At 45.5% G+C, this 23,074-nt stretch overlaps 1 protein-coding gene across 8 annotated transcripts in view; it reads right to left on the bottom strand.

Moving 5' to 3' along the window:
* GRK3 (G protein-coupled receptor kinase 3) overlaps positions 1 to 23,074 on the bottom strand; it is a 196,940-nt gene that overhangs the window by 137,978 nt on the left and 35,888 nt on the right. For 7 of the 8 annotated variants that reach the window (XR_012896033.1, XM_075898873.1, XM_075898875.1 and 4 more), the window contains one exon: positions 17,241 to 17,317. Coding sequence is in view for 6 of the 8 variants with exons in the window: in XM_075898873.1 (XP_075754988.1) it covers positions 17,241 to 17,317 (77 nt within the window). In the remaining 2 variants the exon portion in view is untranslated. Of the gene's footprint in view, positions 1 to 17,240; positions 17,318 to 23,074 lie in introns of those variants that run through there. The other variant, XM_075898876.1, reaches the window with a different exon arrangement.

Genomic DNA, 23,074 nt, shown 5'->3' with positions numbered 1-23,074 from the left:
AATGGGTAAGTTATGTTGGATGCAGGTGGAGGATACCATTGAAAACCTCTAGCCTCAAACCTGCACATAAGCAGCTCATGTCTGATGGTCATCTGTCTGCTGAACTGGACAACAGCAACTCCTATATCCTGTTCAGGTAACAAACAGCCCCATTTAGGCACAGCTCTGCTTTCTTCAAAAGAACAGGGGGAAAGAAAATAATCCCTAAGCACAACTTGTTCCAGTTGATTCCTGTTGGTTAACTGCAACCAACTGGCTATCCAATTTTGCAGGGACAAGAGACAATCAGTGGCTAAACAGAAGCTATGCTTTGCACACTAGAACAGTAGTTTCCAACCTTTTTACACCCAAGATCACTTTTTAAATCTCAGAACAGGCGAAGATCTACCGCCCCGCCCCTTCCTTGAAGCCCCGCCCATTCCTAGTCTCCTCCTGTCCATCATTTGCTATCCCCAGCCCTTACTTACACACTCTGATAAACAGTTTATTTTTAAATTATGTGATGTATAAAATTAAAATCACATGTTTACAGTTATGAAATAAATGGTCTGTTTTTATTCATGCTATTTAAATCTAAAATGAAGCATTTATAATTATACATTTTGTGGAGACAGAGTTCTGCGGCTGGGGGCAGGGGAGAGGGAACAGGGTGCTGGGAGGGCAGAGGACAGGGTTCTGCATCAGGGACAGAGTGCCAGTGGGGACAGGTTTCTGCAGCAGGGGACAGGGTGCCAGTGGGGACAGGAATAGGGACAGAGTTCTGTAGCAGGGAACAGGGGAGTGGGAACAGAATTCTATCGCTGGGGACAGGGGATTGTGGACAGAGTTCGGGGAGTGGGGACAGAGTTCTGTAGCTGGGGACAGGGAAGTGGGGACAGAGTTCAGGGAGTGGGGACAGGGGAGTTGGGACAGAGTTCTGTGGCTGGGGACAGGGGAGTGGGGACAGAGTTCTGTGGTTGGGGACAGAGGAGTGGGGACAGAGTTCTGTGGTTGGGGACAGAGGAGTGGGGACAGAGTTCGGGGAGTGGGAACAGAGTTCTGTAGCTGGGGACAGGAGAATGGGGACAACGTTTCGGGAGTGGGGACAGAGTTCTGTAGCTGGGGACAGGGGAGTGGGGACAGAGTTCTGTGGCTGGGTGGGAGCTGGGGAATGGCTGCCAGTAGAGGCAGAGAGTCCCCTGTATCTGCCTTCTCCCAGGAGTCCCCTGCCCCCAAAGGGAAACCAGCGCATGCCTGCCCCGGGGCCGACCCCCCCGGGCGCAGGGAAGCCCCGCGCGCACACGCCTGCCCCAGGGCCGACCTCCCGGCGCAGGAAAACCCCGCGCGCACCTGCCCCAGGGCCGACCCCCCCCAGCACAGGGAAACCCCACGCGCGCGCCTCCGCCGGGGCTGACTCACCCCTCAGTCTCCTATAGACAACCACCTAACCTCAAGATGATTCTTACCAACCACCACAGGACATTCCACACTAATACCAACCCTGGTACCTTCCCTTGCAATAAACCCCGTTGCCAGCTTTGTCCACATATTCATTCTGCTGATACCATTATTGGACCTAACCAAGTGAGTTATAAGATCAAGAACACATATTCCTGTGCATCCAGAAATATAATTTATGCTATCATGTGCCGAAAGTGTCTGTCTGCTATGTACATTGGACAAACATCTCAGACACTTCGCCAAAGGATTAATGCCCACAAAACAGATATCAGACAAGATCACAAAGAGAAAACAGTTTCTTGCCATTTTAACCAGAAAGGACACTCTCTCAATGACTTAACCACCGGCATTCTGCTACAAAGACCTTTTACATCTGCACTTGAAAGGGAATCCTCTGAACTGTCATTCATGTTAAAATTCGACACTTTCCAAAAAGGACTCAACAAACATTTGAACTATCTCACCCATTACCAAGATAGTTTCCCCAATTATCACCTCTAATACCATTAACTCACAAACATCCCACTCTCCCTACCTCTAATATCATCAATTCACAGACACTTACCTTCCTTCCTCCCCCCCCCTGCATCCTCCTCCTGTTCTGCAATGTGATTTGTCCTTTTCATATTTGTTCATTTTTTTAAATTGTATCCTTTGGTATATATATGGTTGTGACTACTTTCTTCCACTATTTGATCTGAGGAAGTGGGTCTGGCCCACGAAAGCTCATCATCTAATAAACCATCTTGTTAGTCTTTAAAGTGCTACATTGTCCTGCATTTTGCTTCAGCTACCCCAGACTAACACGGCTACATCTCTATCACTATCCCTCCTGTGCGGTGCAGGGAGCCGATGCTCCCTCCCACAGTACACCCGGCAGAGCAGCTAGCGCTATTTCCGGAATCGCCAGAAGTGGCGCTAAGCTGCAGGACTTCTGTCCATCCCCCGGAAGCCTACACTACCTCCATTTTTACTGGAGGTAGGTAGTGGTGCTTCTTGGGAGTGGGAGGGAAATGGGGGCAGAGCGGACAGGACCTGTTGGTGACCACGGCCCTAGAATATATGCACACTTCTTGACAGCAATGATTGCCAGAAAGGGAAGCAATCATGGGTAGAAAACTTGCACAGTAGAGCATCAGTGTCACAGCCTTAAGCAAAACATGCATCTCTGGTACCAGACAGTTCACTGAGGTTGGAGCAGGCTATTCATATTATTGCATGGGCTATCCTGAGGGGCATCCAAGACAAGCAGGAGTTGGCTTCACCATCAGGATGTCACTAGTTTCCCAGCTTGAATCCCAGTCACATACTATCAATCCTCACCTCATGACTGCAACGCTTAGGCTGAGGCAGGGACAGTGCCTCGTACTTGTTAGTGCCTATGCACCCACTTTGTCTGCTGCAGGCTTTGAAAAGGAGGCTTTCTTCGATAACCTGAATTCAGTTCTATTTTCAGTACCTTTGAAATACAAGCTATATATACACACAGGCTACGTCTACACTGGCCCCTTTTCCGGAAGGGGCATGTAAATTTCAGCAGTCGTCGTAGGGAAATCCGCGGGGGATTTAAATATCCCCCGCGGCATTTAAATAAAAATGTCCGCCGCTTTTTTCCGGCTTTTAAAAACTGAATTCAGGTTATCGAAGAAAGCCTCCTTTTCAAAGCCTGCAGCAGACAAAGTGGGTGCATAGGCACTAACAAGTACGAGGCACTGTCCCTGCCTCAGCCTAAGCGTTGCAGTCATGAGGTGAGGATTGATAGTATGTGACTGGGATTCAAGCTGGGAAACTAGTGACATCCTGATGGTGAAGCCAACTCCTGCTTGTCTTGGATGCCCCTCAGGATAGCCCATGCAATAATATGAATAGCCTGCTCCAACCTCAGTGAACTAAGAATAAGTAGTAAGAATAAGAGCCTCCGGAAAAGGGCACTTTTTCCGGAGGATCGGGGCCAGTCTAGATGCTCTTTTCCGGCTTTTTTAAAAGCCGGAAAAAAGCGGCGGACATTTTTATTTAAATGCCGCGGGGGATATTTAAATCCCCCGCGGATTTCCCTACGACGACTGCTGAAATTTACATGCCCCTTCCGGAAAAGGGGCCAGTGTAGACGTAGCCACAGAGATTTTAATGGTAGAACTAGTCAGGACTACACCACATGCCCAAAGATGGTATTGGAAGTAAGAACTCAAATGGTACCCACCTTCTTTGAACATGAGTTTGCTACTGAAAACACGTTCTTCCAACATGCAAACAAATGCAAAGCAATTTGGATGCACCCTCAGTCTAAGCACTGGCATACAATTGACTGTTTCATTATAAAACAAAAAGATATCTGTCTGATGTTGAGTTGACTCATGCAATGAGTGGCACTGGCTCCTGATCTGACCATTACATGGTACACAGTGTTGCCTCCTTGAGTCTTTATCCATCAAAACATCATCATTCTGCTTCATGCCTGAAAAAAGTTGGATGTAGGCAACCTCTGTCCTCCAGTCCTACACCTCCATTCTTCTCTAACCCCTCCCCACCACCACGCTGCCTATCCCTTCATCCTCACCATCCCCCCCTTACCACACTGCCCATCCCCACATACACCCTTATCTCCCTTCCTCCCTCCCTATGCACACCCTGTCCCCTCCCACGAATTCATTGAGCTGCATGCCCCTCCCTGCCAGAAGCACCACCAGGATGGGCAGCACAGCCCTGGCCACTGCAGCAGGAGCCACAGCTTGCCCTCAGCCCAGCCTTTCTGCGCAGGCCCACTGGGGCAGCTGTGCTCCGTGGTGAGCCCAGGGAGCCAGGAGCGCAGAGAGGCTGCTCTGGGGAGCTGGGGAAGTGGACGGAGCTCACAGAAGGCCAGGAGAGTGCACTTGAGCCCAGGACACACAGAGCCAAGCCTCACAGCAAGCACATAGGCTGGGTAGGCTGAGAGGCTGCCCAGAGGCAGGCGGATGCTGAAGAGGTACGTAGGGTCAGAGCTCCTGGGACAGTGCATCTGAGCCCAGGCAGCAGGCACATAGATGAGGCACGCTGGGGGCGGGCCAGGCTGAGGGCAGGGCCCAGAGGCAGGCGAACATTGGTCCAGGGAGCGCATGGGATGGGGCCACCACGGGGGATGAGGCCACCACCAGCAGTCATGTGGTCAGGGCTCCTGAGAATGCATGATGACGTCTCATTGTCGTCCCACTGGAAAAGTTTATATATATAAAGAGAGAGAGACAGACAGACAGACAGACAGACAGAGAGAGAGAGATTTCATAATGTAGAATTAAACCTCCAATGGCTTCCAATTTACTCTGTTTTCCTCTTCCTCAGTGGCTACGTCTACGCTGGCCCCTAAAAACGGAAAAGCGATGCAAAGCAGGTAAGTCAGCATAGGGAAATCCACGGGGGATTTAAATATCCCCCGCGGATTTAAATAAACATGTCCGCCGCTTTTTTTCCGGCTTGGGGAAAAGCCGGAAAAAAAGCGTCTAGACTGGTGCGATCCTCCAGAATAAAGCCCTTTTCCGGAGGATCTCATATTCCTCCCTGAAAGTAGGAATAAGAGATCCTCCGGAAAAGGGCTTTATTCCGGAGGATCGCACCAGTCTAGACGCTTTTTTTCCGGCTTTTCCCCAAGCCGGAAAAAAAGCGGCGGACATGTTTATTTAAATCCGCGGGGGATATTTAAATCCCCCATGGATTTCCCTATGCTGACTTACCTGTTTTGCATCCCTTTTCCAGAATTTGGGGCCAGTCTAGACGTAGCCCTAAAGTTAATCTAGTGCCTAAATCTTTGTAAGCTTGGGGCCTTTGTATTTTCTATATGTTGTGCACTGTCTAGCACTATTTGACATATACTGCTGACATCTAACAGCAAAAAAACCCAAAAAGAGGAAAATCTATATAGTATTTCTTCTGCTTCTGCGACTGCTTATAAGTACCATATCACTTTAAAGCCACCATAAGCATAAAAAAAGAAGATCCATTACTATTAATACCCTGTACATATTATATATGCACTCCTTGTTTATTTAGCTAAAAACTAAGGGATTTTTTAAATTACCAACCAAATCTTATTGCTTTCATTGCTCTTTCTTCAAAGGATTATTTAATTAGTTCAAAATGCCCAGGGCACAGAGATCTCATAGTTACTTTAAACAGTGTCTTAAATAATGCTCTACAGAAGGAGGCTTCAAAAGTTATGTTTAGATACCTAAGGTATTGTACCAAATTGTGCTCCTATTCTGAAAGGGAAGGGGGTGAGGAGAGGATCTGGGAACAGCAAGTTTATTTCCCCCTCATGGCAGATAGCTGACAGGAAGACAGAGTTCATTCACACAGCTATAAGAACTGCCTGTACACAGGTCTTAAGATGAATTCATCCTACTTTGCTCTGAAAAGCTACCATAACCTAGAATAATCAGTCTGAGCTCTAGCACTCTGAAGGGCATTAATACAGGAACTTCCCAAAGGATCCAACACAGACATGAATGTGAGGGAAGAACCACTGAAACAGAAGGTAAAATTTTTAACCTGGATAGTATAGCACTCCAGTATGGAGGAGGCTGAACATAAGATAACACAAGGAGTAGAGGTGGACACAAGTGAACCATTCCTAGTAAGAACAAAAAGAAAGAGAACACAAAAATGGAAGAAAAGGTTCATATACATTGCTAAACAACCAGCAAATTTTCTGCAACTGAAAAAAATATGTATTTCTCTTTGGAACTACATGCATTAATTGTGAACTGACAAGAGTTGGTATGGAAATCAGCTTAAGCTTTAAAATCAAACTGAAAATGTAAAAAAAAATTATTAATGTGGAAAGCGTAAGTTATACTACAATCAAATTCCAAAACAACTAACCTGTTTTTTTCTCAAACTGTCCATAAAAAGCCAGAGAAATTTCATCTCAAAAAGTTAAAACAGAAAATTACAAGTAACTGTGAACAAGTGTATTAATAGAAACTGTTATGTATGTCCAGCTGCTAAACAAACTGCACAACAGACAGAAAAAACCATATCCAATTCAATAAACAAGATCCGAAAGGCTCTATATTCTACCGTACTCAGAGCCTCTTGTTTACCAACATTATCTTCTACCTTCTACAGCAAAGATCCAGAAAGATCAGTACTGCTTTTCTTTAGATGTGTTGAACCATAAGTGTATAGAATTTGTTCCAAATGCATTAAGGAAATTGTTGTTATTGCCTAATTGAAAATCTCTTACTCTTAGAAAATACACCTGCTGCATAAGTCAATTACAAAATCAGAGCAGGAATGAAAAAATTTTTACAAGTGTGCATTATCAACAGTAAAATATAATGCACAAATACATTGAAATACCATTTTAATAATCAAGCATATCAAAACAGATTCCAATAGAACTAATCATTTGAAAACTGGAAAGTGTCTACAGGCAGTCCCTGGGTTACGTACAAGATAGGGACTGTAGGTTTGTTCTTAAGTTGAATCTGTATGTAAGTCGGAACTGGCATCCAGATTCAGCCGCTGCTGAAACTGATCAGTTTCAACAGCGGCTGAATCTGGACGCCAGTTCCGACTTACATACAGATTCAACTTAAGAACCCCAGGCGTCCCCAAGTCAGCTGCTGCTGAAACTGATCAGCAGCTGATTCCAGGAAGCCCAGGGCAGAGCAGCTCTGCCTCGGAATTTCTGTAGTCAGCTGCTGGTCAGTTTCAGCAGCGGCTGACTTGGGGACGCCTGGGGCAGAGCAGCTCGGGTGCTGCCGGGTTGGTCCAGTAGCGCCAAGGAGCGGTGCTGCAGGACCAACTGGCAGCGCCCCACCTGCTCTACCACAGGCCCCGGGCTTTGCTCCACGTCTCCCTAGTCTGCTGGGGGGGGGGGGGGCACTAGCTGCATCCCCCCCAGCAGACCAGGGAGACGAGGAGCAAAGCGGCGGAAGACCTGGGGCCGGACCGCGGCGCTTCCAGCTGATTAGCTGGAAGCGCCGCGGGTCCGGCCCCGGGTCCTCCGCCGCTTTGCTCCTCGTCTCCCTGGTCTGCTGGCTCCCCCAGCAGACCAGGGAGACGGGGAGCAGCTTTTCTTGCCACGGAGGAGGCGGGCGGCGGGACCAGGCATCCCGCCGCTCCAGTCCTCCAGGGCGAGAAAATCCCCGTTCGTAACTGCGGATCCAACATAAGTCGGATCCGTGTAACTCGGGGACTGCCTGTATTTCTAATGCCAACTTTATCTACTTGTTGTGTAGCAAACAGGATGTTTTAATGAAAAAAAAAATTAAAGGTGGTTATTCATTCCATTTAGACACATGCTGTACTTCCCCATGAAGCTGGTATTACACAGGAAGTAACTTGTGCCTGGTACAAAAGATTGGCTACTTAATTAAATACTGGCATAACAGCTTTCTAGCTGGCAACATCATCTGTGTGTTCTCTTAAACTCATTGTATGAGTTTCTATTGAATTTAAGATGAAGTAAGTAGCAGTCAAACAAGAATCCCATAGCATGTAGAGCTGGCCAGGGAAGACTGGAGCAAATTAACCAACTTATTTTCCTCCATAAAAACATTTAAGCAAATAATTTAAAAACATATCCCATAAAGGTTTAGGGACATATAATCAATGAAGGGGCTAATGTCACATTGCAAATGGATATTCCTGTAGTTCTTACCTCCCACTCCCCCTTCACATTCTTTTTTTGTCCCCATTGGTACAATTAATAAATTATTTGACCTCTAAAACCAATTATCCCCTCAGATCCTTTGCAAGGCTATGCATCTAGAAACAAAAACCACAGATTATAATTTCTGTTGAACTATATTTTGGAAAGTTGTAACCCTGAAAAAGGCTTAAGAGTAATAGAAGAGGAGCTCCATGTGAAACTTGTGGCTAAAACGGCTAACAATACATAAGACATTAAAAGGAAACCACGAAACAAGAGAAAAGGGGACAATTTTATCTACGTATATGACATTGCAAATACTAGTCCTGGAAGACTCTGTCCAGTCCTGATTTCTACACTTTAATAACGGGAAAAGATTCCAAAATAGGCTACAAGAATGGTTTGTGGTCTGGAAAACATGTCAGAGACTAAAACATATCACAGCTCAATCTATATAGTTTATCAATTAAAAGATAAAAAGGTGACTAGATTAGGCTCAATAATTACCTACTCAGGAAGAAGATATCTGATACTGGAGGACAAATATAAATACATTTATAAATTTAACAAAGGTATAATGAGAAATAAAGGTTGGATGTGGAAGTTGGAGAGGTTCTAACCAGAAAAAGAGATGCAGTTTTTCAACGCTAAGATTGATCAATAATTTGAATAAATTAAAGGTTGAACCTTGCTAAATCAGGACTCTCTGCTCTGGCAACATCTGTGGTACAGCCAGAACATGGATGTTTCTAGCCCAGAGAGTCCTGGTAGAGGGCTGGCGGCCGGGAGGCCAGCAACAGGTCTGCCTGGTGGGGTTGGGAGCTCAGCATGCGGTGGGGGCTGGCAGCAGAGGAGAGCAAGCTGGGTGGCTGAGCTAGGGCTTAGGAAACCAGTGGCACAAGAGTCAGAAATTACTTCCTCTGGTCTGGCAAAATACCTTACCCAGGACCAGTCAGTTACCTCTGTACAAAGGAATGTGAGAGGAATGTGTACTCCTTTAAGTACAGTCTTTAAATCCTAGTCTGGGTATCTTCCTAAAAATATATATTCTAACTCAACAAGAATCTATTGGGCTAGCCCAGGGGTGGGAAATAATTTTGGAGGGGGGGGGGCACTTCACAAATTTCTGAAGTGGCCACAGGCTGACCCAGAAGGGGCGGGGCCTTGGGCAGAAGGGGAGGGGCTGAGAATTACCCTGCTGAATACGGTGACCTTATTTTCTGAGCCAGCTGCAGCTAGTGAGAACGGTTTAATTTAAATTATGAAACAGATTAACTGTTTTAACTTTCTCATGTTAGTTTATCATTTCATTTTAAATAAAGTAAAATATTATGTCCAACACAAAAGGTTTCAATGTTTTCCTTATTTATGGCAGAGGTGGGGAACCCTTTTGGAGTCAGGGGTCACTGAGTCACAGAAAAATCAGTTGGGGACCACACCAGTGAGAAGCAAAAAACTCCTCCAAAACCCCCCAAATGCTCACTGATTGTGTCCCCAGCTGAGACACCTCACTCCTCTGGTGCCCCAGCCTCAGGGTGAGGGGAAAGGAAGGGGGTTCAGGGCTTCCCAAAGACCACATTTACTTTTCTGGGTTCTGGAGTTAGTGGATTTTATGGACTTCCTTAGGCTCTGGGGTAGGGACAAAAACGAGAGGTATAGTGCACAAGACAGGGCTGCCAGCAAATAGAATAGGGATGGGGTGCAAGATCTGTGAGAGAGCTGGGGTGCAGAAGCAGGCTGGGAGTAGGGTGTCTGGCCAGATGGAGAGAGCAGGAACAAGGGAGGTTACAGTGTGTGGCCAGGAGAGAGGGTGCAAGAACAAGGGAAGGTGTCAGAGCAAGCTAGGGGTGCTGGGTCTTGCGGGGGGAGGGGAAGTAAGGGGTTTGGAGGGGGCTGGTCATGAGGGGGAACCTTACCTGGCTTCATGCCCCCTTGTAGCAACAGCTGCAGCCACGCTGTCCCGACCCCCTGGAGAGAGGCTCTGCTGCCATAACAGCCACGCAGTCCAGGGCTAGCACCAGAGGCCAAAGGCACCACGGCCGTGGCCACATGGTCTGGAACTGGCCCCAAAGGCCAGAGGCACTGCTACCGCAGCCCAAGGCCAGCCCTGGAGGTGTCACTACCATGGCCACAGGTTGGCCCCAGATGCCAGAGATGCCACTGCCCGGCCACGCGGTCCAGGGCCGGCTCCAGATGCCAGAGGTGCAACTGCCATGGCCACATGACCCCAGGCCAGCCCCAGAGACACTGCTGCCATAGCCACGTGGCGCCGGGCCAGACCCAGAGGCCAGGTCACTGCTGCCATGACCAATCTCACTCCTCATCTTCTCCCACAATTGTTTGTGTGTTCTTCCATGCTGCCCTTACACATGATACATACTTAAGTTACTCCTAGGGGAATTCTGCACCCCAGCATGCATAACTTATCAGCCATGCTTATTTTTAATTTTTTTCAGAGAAAAAAGTTTCTACTGAAAAGTTGCTGAGATTTTGTCTTTTGCCCACCTAAGGGTGCTGTGGCAATAGAATACAGCAGCTGCTCCCAACCGGCTATGGAAAACAAAGAGTCTGCAGAGCCTTCTTCACAGCACCTAGCAGGTCAAGTGAGGAAGATGGACTATTGGCAGGCAGGCATAGTGAGGTGCTGGACGGTCAGAGAGGGGTTCATAAAAGATAGTGGGAGAAGACAGACTAGGGAAGGAGTAGAATGGGAGGCACAGGGCCATAGGAGGAGGGACATGCAGGATCACATGAGGGAGGGAGGTGCAAAGCCACACAAGGATAGACAATGGCTGAGTGTGTGCACAGAGACACATGGGGATGTGGAGAGTAGATGCAGGGCTAAATGGAGATGGGGGCAATGGGTGTCAGAGTGGAAGTGAAGGAACCACAGGAGCCTGATTGAAGGGGAGAAGCTAGGGGATAGCCAGGGTCTGAACACCGAAAACTCCCTAACAGCCCCTGCCCAACCCTCGAAAAGCCTCGTCCATACTTTTAATATGCCTAGTGAGGAATCGATTTTTCAAAAATATTTTCTGAATGTTTTTGTTGTCTATATTATTACAAACATAACTGCTAAAAAGTATTTTGAAATAACTGAAACAGGAATGATTATATTGTGTTATTTCAATAAATAAAACTTTAGAAAATATTGTGTGAAAAATTATTTTTGGGGGCAAAATTCCCCCAGGAATGACGCTTGGTGAATGCATCTGTAAGGATAGGGTCTCTCCTCTTCCAAATCCGTCTTTGCTGTAAGATGCTGATACTGCTGTGATCCACTTCTGCTTACAAGAAATCAGCCTACCATGGAATCAATGCCAGTCAAGGATAGCTGATATTAACTTACTTAAAAAAAACCTAAGCTTTGTATTCATGTGGAACCATCAAGTACTGCCATGGCAGCCTAAATAATCATGCCAGGAGTTTTCCAGTATCTAAAAGGGTATTACAAGGAGGAGGGAGAAAAATTGTTCTCCCTCAAATCTAATGATGGGACAGGAATGGGCTTAAATTGCAGCAAGGGAGGTTTAGGTTGGAAAAACTTCCTACCTGTCAGGGTGGTTAAACACTGGAATAAATTGTCTAGGGAGGTTGTGGAATCTCTACCACTGGAGATATTTAAAAGCAGGTTAGACAGACATCTGTTAGGGATGATCTAGATCAGGGCTAGGCAAAATATGATCTGTGGGCCGGATCTGGCCTGCCAAGCTGCCAGATCTGGTCCACGAGAGTCTGAGCTGGTGCCCTGCCTGCCCCGCCCCCACTCAGCATTCAGTAAAGTCAGCTACAAAGTCAAGTGTGTGTTTCTGAATGCTGAGAGCCCAAGGACCAGGGCAGAGGCTTTTCACACTGCTCCCACCCCCAGTAGCTCCAATTGGTCATTTCCCAGCCAATAGCAGCTGCCTGTTTGCAGGACAGATCGCATGTGAAGTGCCCTCCCCTCTCAACCCCTGGTTTACAGCATTCAGTTCAGAACAGTAAACACAGCCCCTGCATCTTCCCTGAGCGTATAAAGGGGCTGGAAAGCAAGGACTCTGGCTAAGGAACCTGCCGGGCTGCAGGCTAGGACCCAGGTAAGGTCTCCAGCCACAGCCTACCTTTGGCACCCCACTTTCTCCCTCCCCCAACCTTCTGACCCCCGGCACCCTACTCCATGTAACCCAGACCTTCTACAACCCTGTTCCAGCCTCCATATATCCCTATCTTCAGGTCACAACCCCCTCTCACACCTTGCACCCAATCTCCTGTCCCAGGTCACACACAATCCAAATGCCTACACCTCTACCCCATCCCCACTCCGGTCATGGAGAATGTGGCAGTGGATTAGAGTGGTTAGAATCTCCATAGTTATGGATAAGAGTTTATAGATGTAAGCATTTAACATGGATTAAAAAGTAAATAATATAAGCATCTGCAAGGTAGGGACGTAAAATTTCTATTATCTGGCTAACTGAATAATCGATGCAATTTGCATTGACTATTCAATTACTCCATAAAGATGCCTTCTTCAAAGGCGAAAGCGCTGTGGGGAGCACAGGGCCTGCAAGAGGACTCAAGCAGTCCCCTGCTGGCCCCGTGAAACCTGTGGCATTCCAAAGTGGCAGCGCAGCATGGAGCCCATGGTCAGCTCAGGCTCCATGCAGTGCTGCCACTTTGAAATGCTGTAGAGAGCTCGGCATCAGGCTCCACATGGAGTTTCAAAGCAGCAGCGCCACATGGAGTCCAGGATCTGGCCCCAGGCTCCATGCAGTTCTGCCACTTTGAAGCACTCCTTCCTTTTCCCCTCCTGCCTTTTTCTAGTCGACTACCCTGTTGACTATCCAATAAGCATTTGCTACTCTGATAGTTGACTAATTGATTAGTTCACATCCCTCCTGCGAGGGAAAGCAAAGTATAAAATTTCATATCTCTAAACCATGCATCTCATGTTTTCAACATACTGAGTTTTATGTCTGAATTCTGGATTATAAAATGTTGGGGAAAGACTAATCTTTAATGAACTTTTGCTCATAGAGTCCAGTTTCTCAGTGGGACGTCTGGATGATACCAATTGTTTTCAGATTTTAAGAGAAGCTTCCAGATCACAGGCCCTGTTTCTCCTGGGGGACTTGAACCACCCTGACATCTGTTGGGAGACCAATACAGCAGTACACAGACAATCCAGGAAGTTTTTGGAGAATGTTGGAGATAACTTCTTGGTACACTGGATAGACTTACATGTAGTGCTGGAGAGGAGCCGGTGGTCATGGTACATATACATATCAATGACGTAGGGAAGGGTAGCAGAGATGTCCTGGAGGCCAAATTTAGGCTTCTAGAAAAAAGACTGAAATCCAAGACTTCTATGGTGGCATTCTCAGAAATGCTTCCTGTTCCGCGCACAGTGCCAAGTAGGCAGAAAGAACATCGGAGTCTCAATGCGTGGATGAGACGATGGTATAGGGAGGAGGGGTTTATATTTATTAGGAACTGGGGACACTTTTGGGAGAGAGGGAGCCTATACAGGAAGGATGGGCTCCACCTAAACCAAGGTGGATCCAGACTGCTGGCATTAAACATTAAAAAGGTCATAGAACAGTTTTTAAACTAAGAGATGGGGGAAAGCTGATTGGTGCGGAAGAGCACGTGGATCGGACAGAGACTTCTCTTAGAGGACAGTCCATTGATGGAGATTCTCTAGGTTTTAGTCAGAAAGAGAGGAGGGGAGATGATAAACTATGGGCCAGATCAGACAAGAAACAATCACATATACAAGAATCTAATTCATCAAGGAAAGGCAGACAGATAAACAGTGGCAATTTTTTAAAGCACTTCTACACAAATGCTAGAAATCTAAAAAATAAGATGGGTGAACTAGAGTACCTCGTATTAAAGGAGGAAAGGAGGAGACTGACATAATAGGCATCACAGAAACCTGGTGGAATGAGGACAATAAGTGGGACACAATCATACCAGGATATAAAATATATCGGAAGGACAGAATAGGTCATGCAGGTGGCGGAGTGGCACTATATGTGAAAGATAATGTAGAATCAAATGAAGTAAAAATCTTAAATGAATCAACATGTTCCATAGAATCCCTATGGATAGTAATTCCATACTCTAATAAGAATATAGCAGTAGGGATATATTATCGACTATCTGATCAGGACAGTGATAGTGATGATGAAATGCTAAAGGAGATTAGAGAGGCTATCAAAATAAAAAACTCAATAATAATGGGGATTTCAATTATCCCCATATTGACTGAATACATGTCACTTCAGGACGAGATGCAGAGATAAAATTTCTCGATGGCTTAAAAGATTGCTTCTTGGAGCAGCTGGTGCAGGAACCCACAAGGGGAGAGGCAATTCTTGATTTAGTCCTGAGTGGACTGCAGGATCTATTACAGGACTGCTTAGGAATAGCGACCAGAATATAACAACATTTAACATTCCTGTGGTGTAAAGAACACCTCAGCAGTACAACACTCTGGCATTTAATTTCAAAAAGGGAAATTATGCAAAACAGAAATTAAAAGGTACATTGATTAGAGTAAAATCCCTGCATGCTGCATGGAAACTTTTCAAAGACGTCATAATAGAGGCCCAACTTAAATGTATACCCCAAATTAAAAAACATAGTAAGACACCTAAGAAAGAGCCATCATGCCTTAACAACCATGTAAAAGAAGTAGTAGGAAATAAAAAGACATCTTTTAAAAGGTGGGAGTCCAATCCTAGTGAGGTAAATAGAAAAGAACATAAACACTGCCAAATTAACTATAAACAAGTAATAAGAAAAGCCAAAAAAGATTTTGAGGAACAGCTAGCCAAAAACTCAAAAAGTAACAGCAAAATGTTTTTTAAGTACATTAGAAGCAGGAAGCCTGCTAAAAAACCAGTGGGGACCCTGGACAATCGAGATACAAAAGGAGCAATCAAGGACGATAAAACCATTGCAGAGAAATTAAATTATTTCTTTGCTTCAGTCTTCATGGCTGAGGATGTTAAGGAGATTCCCAAACCTGTACTGTCCTTTGTGGATGATGAATCTGAGGAACTGTCCCGGATTGAAGTGTCATTAGAGGCGGCTTTGGAACAAATTGAAAAATTTAAGAGTAACAAATCACTGGACCGGATGGCATTCACCCAAGGGTTCTGAAAGAACTCAAATGTGAAATTGCCGAGCTGTTAACCGTGGTTTGTAACCTATCCTTTAAATCAGCTTCTGTTCCCAATGACTGGAAGATAGCTAACATAACGCCAATATTTAAAAAGGGCTCAAGAGGTGACCCTGGCAATTACAGACCAGTAAGTCTAATGACAGTACCGAGCAAATTAGTTGAAACAACAGTAAAGAATAAAATTGTCAGACACACAGAAGAACATAATTTGTTGGGCAAAAGTCAACATGGGTTCCGTAAAGGGAAATCATGTCTTACTAATCTATTAGAGTTCTTTGAAGGGCTCAACAAATATGTGGACAAGGGGATCCAGTAGATATAGTGTACTTAAATTTCCAGAAAGCCTTTGACAAGGTCTCTTACCAAAGGCTCTTGTGTAAATTAGGTTGTCATGGGATAAGAGGGAAGATCCTTCCATAGACTGAGAACTGGTTAAAAGACAGGAAACAAAGGGTAGGAATAAATGCTAAATTTTCAGAATGGAGAGGTGTAACTAGTGGTGTTCCCCAAGGATCAGTCCTAGAACCACTCCTATTCAACTTATTCATAAACTATCTAGAGAAAGGGGTAAACAGTGAGGTGTCAAAGTTTGCAGACGATACTAAACTGTTCAAGATAGTCAAGACCTAAGCAGACTGTGAAGACCTTCAAAAAGATCTCACCAAACTGAGTGATTGGGCAACAAAATGGCAAATGAAATGTAATGTGGATAAGTGTAAAATAATGCACATTGGAAAAAATAACCCCAACTATACATACATTATGATGGGGGCTAATTTAGTTACAACTAATCAAGAAAGAGATCTTGGAGTTACCGTGGATAGTTCTCTGAAAATGTCCACGCAGTGTGCAGTGGCAGTCAAAAAAGCAAACGGGATGCTAGGAATTATTTAAAAAGGGATAGAAAATAAGACGGAGAATATCTTACTGCCCCTATATAAAACTATAATTCAGGCCCTGACTGGCTTAGGGGCGGGGCAGTGTGCAAAGCATCCTCCCACACTGCAAGGAGCACTTTGAAGTGCCACATGCTTCTCGTAGGGCAGGAGGAGGCTTTGCGTGCTCCTCCACCCACAGGCCAATCAGGACGTGGGAGTGGGGGAGCTGTGCAAAGCTGCCTTCACCCTGCCCTGGCCATGCGAGGAGCACTTCAAAGTGCCATGCACTCCTCGCAAGAAGGGAGGAGGCTTTGCACGCTCCCCTACCCCCAGACCCTGATTGGCCTGGGGGTGGAGGAGCGTGCAAAGCCTCTCCCCGCTCTGCCAGGGGCATGAGACTTTGGAATGTGGGGTGAAGGGAGGGGAGTGTAAAGGGGCTACCCTACTCCCAGACCAATCATGGTCTGTGGGTGGGGTAGCCCCGAAGCATCCTGACCCCGCCCCTTCCAGTTTAGGCCCCATCCCTTTTGGGGCAGCCAGGGGCTACTTAAAAATGTGGCCCCCGGTCAAAAATTATTGCCTACCCCAGATTAGACTTAACTATCTACTAGTACTACAACAACAGAATATCTAAAAGTAATTGTCACAACTTGTACTGTTCATTGGAACTGTTAGTTGAAACATATTTAACCATATGACTAAAAATTACTAGAAATGACCAATACAAGTTTCCTTGACTCTTTAAGTGTCTGATTTGACTTGTACAGTGCAACTGTAGAGAATTAAAATCCTTCTATTTGGCAGTGCTGCTGAAAGCTCTCCTTGTTTATATTTTGCCCCTTGTGTCTGTATCTGTAGCAGACTGTGGCCTTGCCTGTGGGTTTTGCTAGAGGTGGCTGGAGAACCTGGTTCAGCAAGACCAGGTAAAAGGGGGCCGAAGCTGACAGAAAAAAAGGGCTCAGTGTGTATTAGCACCTCATATGCTATCCCAGAAGTCCCAATTCATCATTTATTATGTTTAACGAAGTCCACAGTGTTATCTTCAACAGACTGCATTAAACAGTAGCACACAAATTAAGGTTAAAATATAAAACAAGAAAATGCGATTTAAAACATAACTTACCAATCTTCTGATTGAAAATCTTGTCAAAAGTTAATTCACCTCTTTCTTCGAGATATTTCTGCATCACACTCCGGATACTTGAAAAGACAAAAAAATTAAAGAGCAATTACTTATTCTTTTCTCTTTCTTAACAAGACGGTGAATGTGTTCTGGAGAGGAGTTTTGAGTTTAAAAGGTAATGTAACCAGATATATGAATGTAGGGATGCAAGAGTGCATCGATCTCTGCAACTCAAACTATGACAGTAAGACTATTTATTGCTTAATTCTAAACCTATGAATGTCAGTAAGAACATTTCCATTGACTAAATAAGCTTTGGATACAGGCCCTATATTAGAATTCTTAAAGTGGTACTACAAGCATCTGAGGGAAAAAAAACACTGAACAAAATTTGACAATCTGACTACAGGCAGTCCCCGGGTTACGTACAAGATAGGGACTGTAGGTTTGTTCTTAAGTTGAATCCGTATGTAAGTCGGAACTGGCATCCAGATTCAGCCGCTGCTGAAACTGATCAGTTTCAACAGCGGCTGAATCTGGACGCCAGTTCAGACTTACATACAGATTCAAATTAAGAATCCCAGGCATCCCCAAGTCAGCTGCTGCTGAAACTGATCAACGGCTGATTCCAGGAAGCCCCGGGAAGGGGCTTCCTTTAGTCAGCCACTGGTCAGTTTCAGCAGCGGCTGACTTGGGGACGCCTGGGGCAGAGCAGCTCGGGTGCTGCTGGGTTGGTCCAGTAGCGCTGCCGCGGCGCTACTGGACCAACCCAGAAGCACCCCAGCTGCTCTGCCCCAGGTGTCCTGATTCAGCCGCTGCTGAAACTGATCAGCAGCGGCTGAATCAGGACTCCTGGGGCAGAGCAGCTGGGGTGCTGCCGGGTTGGTCCAATAGCGTCAAGGAGCGGTGCTGTGGGACCAACCGGCAGCACCCCACCTGCTCTACCACAGGCCCGGAGCTTTGCTCCACATTTCCCTGGTCTGCTGGGGAGGGGGGGCATTAGCTGCGCCCACCTCCCCAGCAGACCAGGGACACGGGGAGCAAAGCCGCAAAGGCGGGGTGCCGCACCTCTGAGGCTTTGCTCTGGCAAAGCCTCAGAGGCACGGGACCCCTCCGCCTCCCCGGCTTTGCTCCAGGTGTCCCTGGTCTGTTGGAGACGGTCCCCAGCAGACCAGCGGCACCAGGAGCAAAGCGGCAGCACCGGCGTGGTGCCGCGCCTCTGAGGCTTTGCTCTAGCAAAGCCTCAGAGGCGTGGGACTCCGCTGCCACTTTGCTTGTGGTGCCGCTGGTCTGCTGGGGACCCTCTCCAGCAGACCAGGGACACCCGGAGCAAAGCCGGGGAGGCGGAGGGGTCCCGCGCCTCTGAGGCTTTGCTCTGGCAAAGCCTCAGAGGCGCGGGACTCCGCCGCTGCTGCGGCTTTGCTCTCGGTGTCCCTGGTCTGCTGGAGACGGTTCCCAGCAGACCAGAGGCACCGCGAGCAAAGCGGCAGCAGCAGCGTGGTGCAGTGCCTCTGAGGCTTTGCTCTGGCAAAGCCTCAGAGGCGCGGGACTCCGCTGCCGCTGCCGCTTTGCTCCCGGTGCCTCTGGTCTGCTGGGGACCGTCTCCAGCAGACCAGGGACACCGGGAGCAGCTTTTCTCGCCCCGGAGGTCAAGGTGGCGGGGCCGCTGCACTCTGGGCGGTCCCGCTGCCTGCGAGCTCCAGGGAGAGAAAGCCCCGTTCGTAAGTGCGGATCCGACATAAGTCAGATCCGCGTAACTCGGGGACTGCCTGTAATTCAGCTTTATTTTTTCAAAGTTCTATTTCCACCTGTCAATAACATTCTCAACATTCCTCTTCCACACTGAAATTTTCCATGTGTGATCCTAACCCACAGAAGAATTTTTAAGTCTTGTGGAAACTTATCCAGTAGTTTGAGTTATGAGAAAATGAAAATAATTACTTTTTCCACTGTAAAATAAATAATAGTAATCGTCATTTGTTTTACCTCAGACTAAATTGTGTCAGAGCTTGTAAGCTCCAAATTTAGCATTTAAGTAAATTAACCTGAGAAACGTAATGTTGCTAGGGTTCCCCATTCAAAACCTTTATTTTTCTGCTTATAGTTGAAAACAACATACTGAATACACACAAGATAAGCATGAAATTGTTTGCACAATTCCAATATATGCCACCCTAAAAGATACCATAGAAGAGGACTGACAAGCATATGTGGCTTTTGCTCAAAACTAGTTTCTTGGGCAGTTTTTTGGTTGTTCTTTTAAATGCAAAAACTAGATTGCAGAGACAATTCAATCTCTCTATGCTCTACAACTTTTCACTCTACACACTCAGAGACTTCAGAATATAGGTATGTAATAAGGAAAGAGGGCACTCAGCATCTGCGCTGCCAAGCCTGCTGGGTATTCTTCCTGAAATGCAGAGTTGGGAGAAGACTGAATGTTAGAACACACATCAGGTAACATGGGAAGAAGTCCAATAGGTCTATTGATTGCCAACCCCAGTCATTGCTTTTAAATGATCTGAACTGTGAAGGCCACAATGCACTCCAGGAAATACCTCTAATATGATTCATTTACACATATAGACCATGCTTTCTATTTAGGCATTAATATGTTTTAGCCCCTTAAGAAAAGAAAGGGAGAAATTAAATGGAAAAAAACAAGTTAATACACTTTTAAAATCATGAATTTAAAATAAAGCAGTACACTGTATTTAAATATAGATATAAAGGTTTCTCATAGCAGTATTAACCTGCACACACTGCACGTTACCCTGCTTACACTGTAACTCGATATAAATATTTAACCAGTAATAGAAAACACAACATATGTGCAATTCAGGTAATCTGACACTAATACTAGATTCTTAACTTCTGCTTTGCCTAATTTACATTTTAACTTTGCAACACTGATACTGTATTAACATAGTTTTGTGGTTTTAAACATAAACCATGGTATTTATTTTTCCAGTATATGGTACCATAAAAAATACATAAGGACGGCAACAACAACTCTATATATTTTAATACCACTTGCTGTACAAATCCATTGTCCTTTGTCAGGCAGACAAATGGCAAATGAGTTAAATACAAAGCATTTTCTTGTGTGAAGTGAATTTTGCAGGAAGGGATTAGTACCAGCTGAGTAATGTCAATATAATATGTGATATTTTGAGACCCATTGTTTTTAAATATAAAAAGTAACTACACATTAGCACCACTCCTGTAAAGTTCAATCATACTTTCACTTGAAGTTGACAGGAGGTGTTCACTGATTTAAATGTAAACATTACTAGTCCCTATATGTTTTTGAAAGATTTTTGTATCCAGATTCAAGCCTAAAGATTTTTGTCTTTTTATATCTATAAAGCAATCTGAATAGGTATGAAAGGTATTATGAAGCATAAACATTACCCATGATTCACAGAATTAGAAAGGACAATTTAAACAAATACAGAAATAACTGAATTCAAATACTCTTCTGTGACAAAGTGGGGATTATATTCACTCTGTTATGTTGTATGTGATTCCTACTGTCTTAGAATCATAGAACACTAAAACTGGAAGGGACCTGGAGAGGTCATCGAGTCCAGTCCCCTGACAGGACCAACCACGGTCTACTTAGACCAGTGTTTTGCAACCTTTTTTTATAAAGTACCCCTTTTAAAAAAAAATGTTATAAATACCCCCAGTAACCACAGTTTTCAGACACAAACAATTTTTTTCTACCATTGCAACACATTTGTTTAAACAACTTAATCATAGCCAGGCCGGCGATGAAATTTTTGGGTGTAAAAACTACAAAAATAATAAAGCGCTGCAAAACTCCCAGTATTTAGAGGGAGAAAAGACTGTTGAGAGTCTATGGGTTAAGTTTAGAGGTGGAAGTAACAGGGGTGATGTTGTGGCTGGTGTCTGCTATAGACCGCCGGATCAGGTGAATGAGGTAGATGAGACTTTCTTCAGACAACTGAGAGAAGCTTCTAGATTGCAGGACCTGGTTCTCATGGGCAACTTTAATCACCCTGACATCTGTTGGGAGACCAATACACCAGTACACAGACAATCCAGGAAGTTCTTAGAGAATGTCGGGGATAACTTCTTGGTACGAGTGCTGAAGGAACTGACATGGGGCTGTATGCAGCTTGACCTGCTGCTCACAAACAGGGAGGAACTAGAAGGGGAAGTAGAGGTGGGTGACAACCTGGGAAGCAGTGATCATGAGATGGTAGATTTCAGGATCCTGACCAAAGGAAGAAAGGAGAGTAGCAAAATACACACCCTGGACTTCAGAAAAGTAGACTCTGACTCCCTCAGAAAATTGATGGGCAGGATTCCCTAGGATGCTTACATGAAGAGGAAAGGAGTCCAGGAGAGCTGGCAGTATTTTAAAGAAGCCTTATTAAAGGCACAGGAAGGAACCATCCCAATGCACAGAAAGAAAAGGAAATATGGTAGGCAACCAGATTGGCTTACCGGGGACATCCTTGGTGAGCTTAAACACAGAAAGGAAGCTTACAAGAAGTGGAAACTTGGACAGATGACTAGGGGGGAGTATAAATATATTGCTTAAGAATGCAGGGTAGTTATCAGGAAGGAGAAAGAGCAATTGGAACTGCAGCTAGCAAGGGATGTGAAGGATAACAAGAAAGGTTTCTACGGGCACGTTAGCAATAAGAGGGTGATCAGAGTGGGTGTGGGGCCCTTACTGGATGAGGGAGGTAACCTAGTGACAGATAATGTGGGAAAAGCTAAAGTACTCAATACTTTCTTGGCCTCTGTCTTCACGGACAAGGTCAGCTCCCAGAAAAATACACTAGGAAACACAGTATGGGAAGGAGGTAGACAGCTCTTGGTTGGGAAAGAACAAGTTAAGAACTATTTAGAAAAGCTAAACATACACAAATCCATGGGCCCAGATTTAATGCATCCAAGGATACTGAAAGAGTTGGCAGACATCATGACAGAGCTATTGACCATTAGCTTTGAAAACTCATGGCAATCGGGGTAGGGCCCAGACAATTGGAGAAAGGCAAATGTAGTGCCCATCTTTAAAAAAGGGAAGGAGAATCTTGGGAACTACAGACCAGTCAGCCTTACCTCAATCCCCAGAAAAACCATGGAGGGGATCCTCAAGGAATCCATTCTGAAGCACTTGGAAGAGGGGAAACTGATCAGGAATAGTCAACATGGATTCACGAAGGGCAAGTCGTGCCTCACCAATCTGATCAGCTACTATGATGAGGTAACTGGCTCTGTGGACATGGGAAAGTCAGTGGATGTGCTATACCTTGACTTTAGCAAAGCTTTTGATACGGTGTCGCACAATATTCTTGCCAGTAAGTTAAGGGAATATGGATTGGATAAATGGACTGTAAGATGGACAGAAAGCTGGCTAGACTGTTGGGCCCAACGGGTAGTAACCAACGGCTCAATGTCAAGTTGGTGGTCGGTTTCTTGCGGAGTGCCCAAGGTTCTGTTCTTGGACTGGTTTTGTTCAATATCTTTATTAATGACCTGGATGAAGGGATGGATTACACCCTCAGCAAATTCGCAGATGACATTAAACTAGGGAGAGAGGTAGATACACTGGAGGGCAGGGATAGGGTCCAGAGTGACATGGACAGATTATAGGATTGGGCCACAAGAAATCTGATGAGGTTCACCAAGGACAAGTGCAAAGTTCTGCACTCCGGATGGAAGAATCCCAAACATTGTTACAGGCTGGGGACTGAATGGCTAAGTAGCAGATCTGCAGAAAAGGACCTGGGAATTACAGTGGATGAGAAGCTGGATAAGAGTCAACGGTGTGCCCTTGTATCTAAGAAGGCTAA

This window comes from Pelodiscus sinensis, chromosome 15 (genome assembly GCF_049634645.1).
Source record: "Pelodiscus sinensis isolate JC-2024 chromosome 15, ASM4963464v1, whole genome shotgun sequence".
Lineage (NCBI taxonomy): Eukaryota > Metazoa > Chordata > Testudines > Trionychidae > Pelodiscus > Pelodiscus sinensis.
Note: the sequence above shows the minus strand (reverse complement) of the source record. Positions and strands in the feature narration are given on the sequence as shown.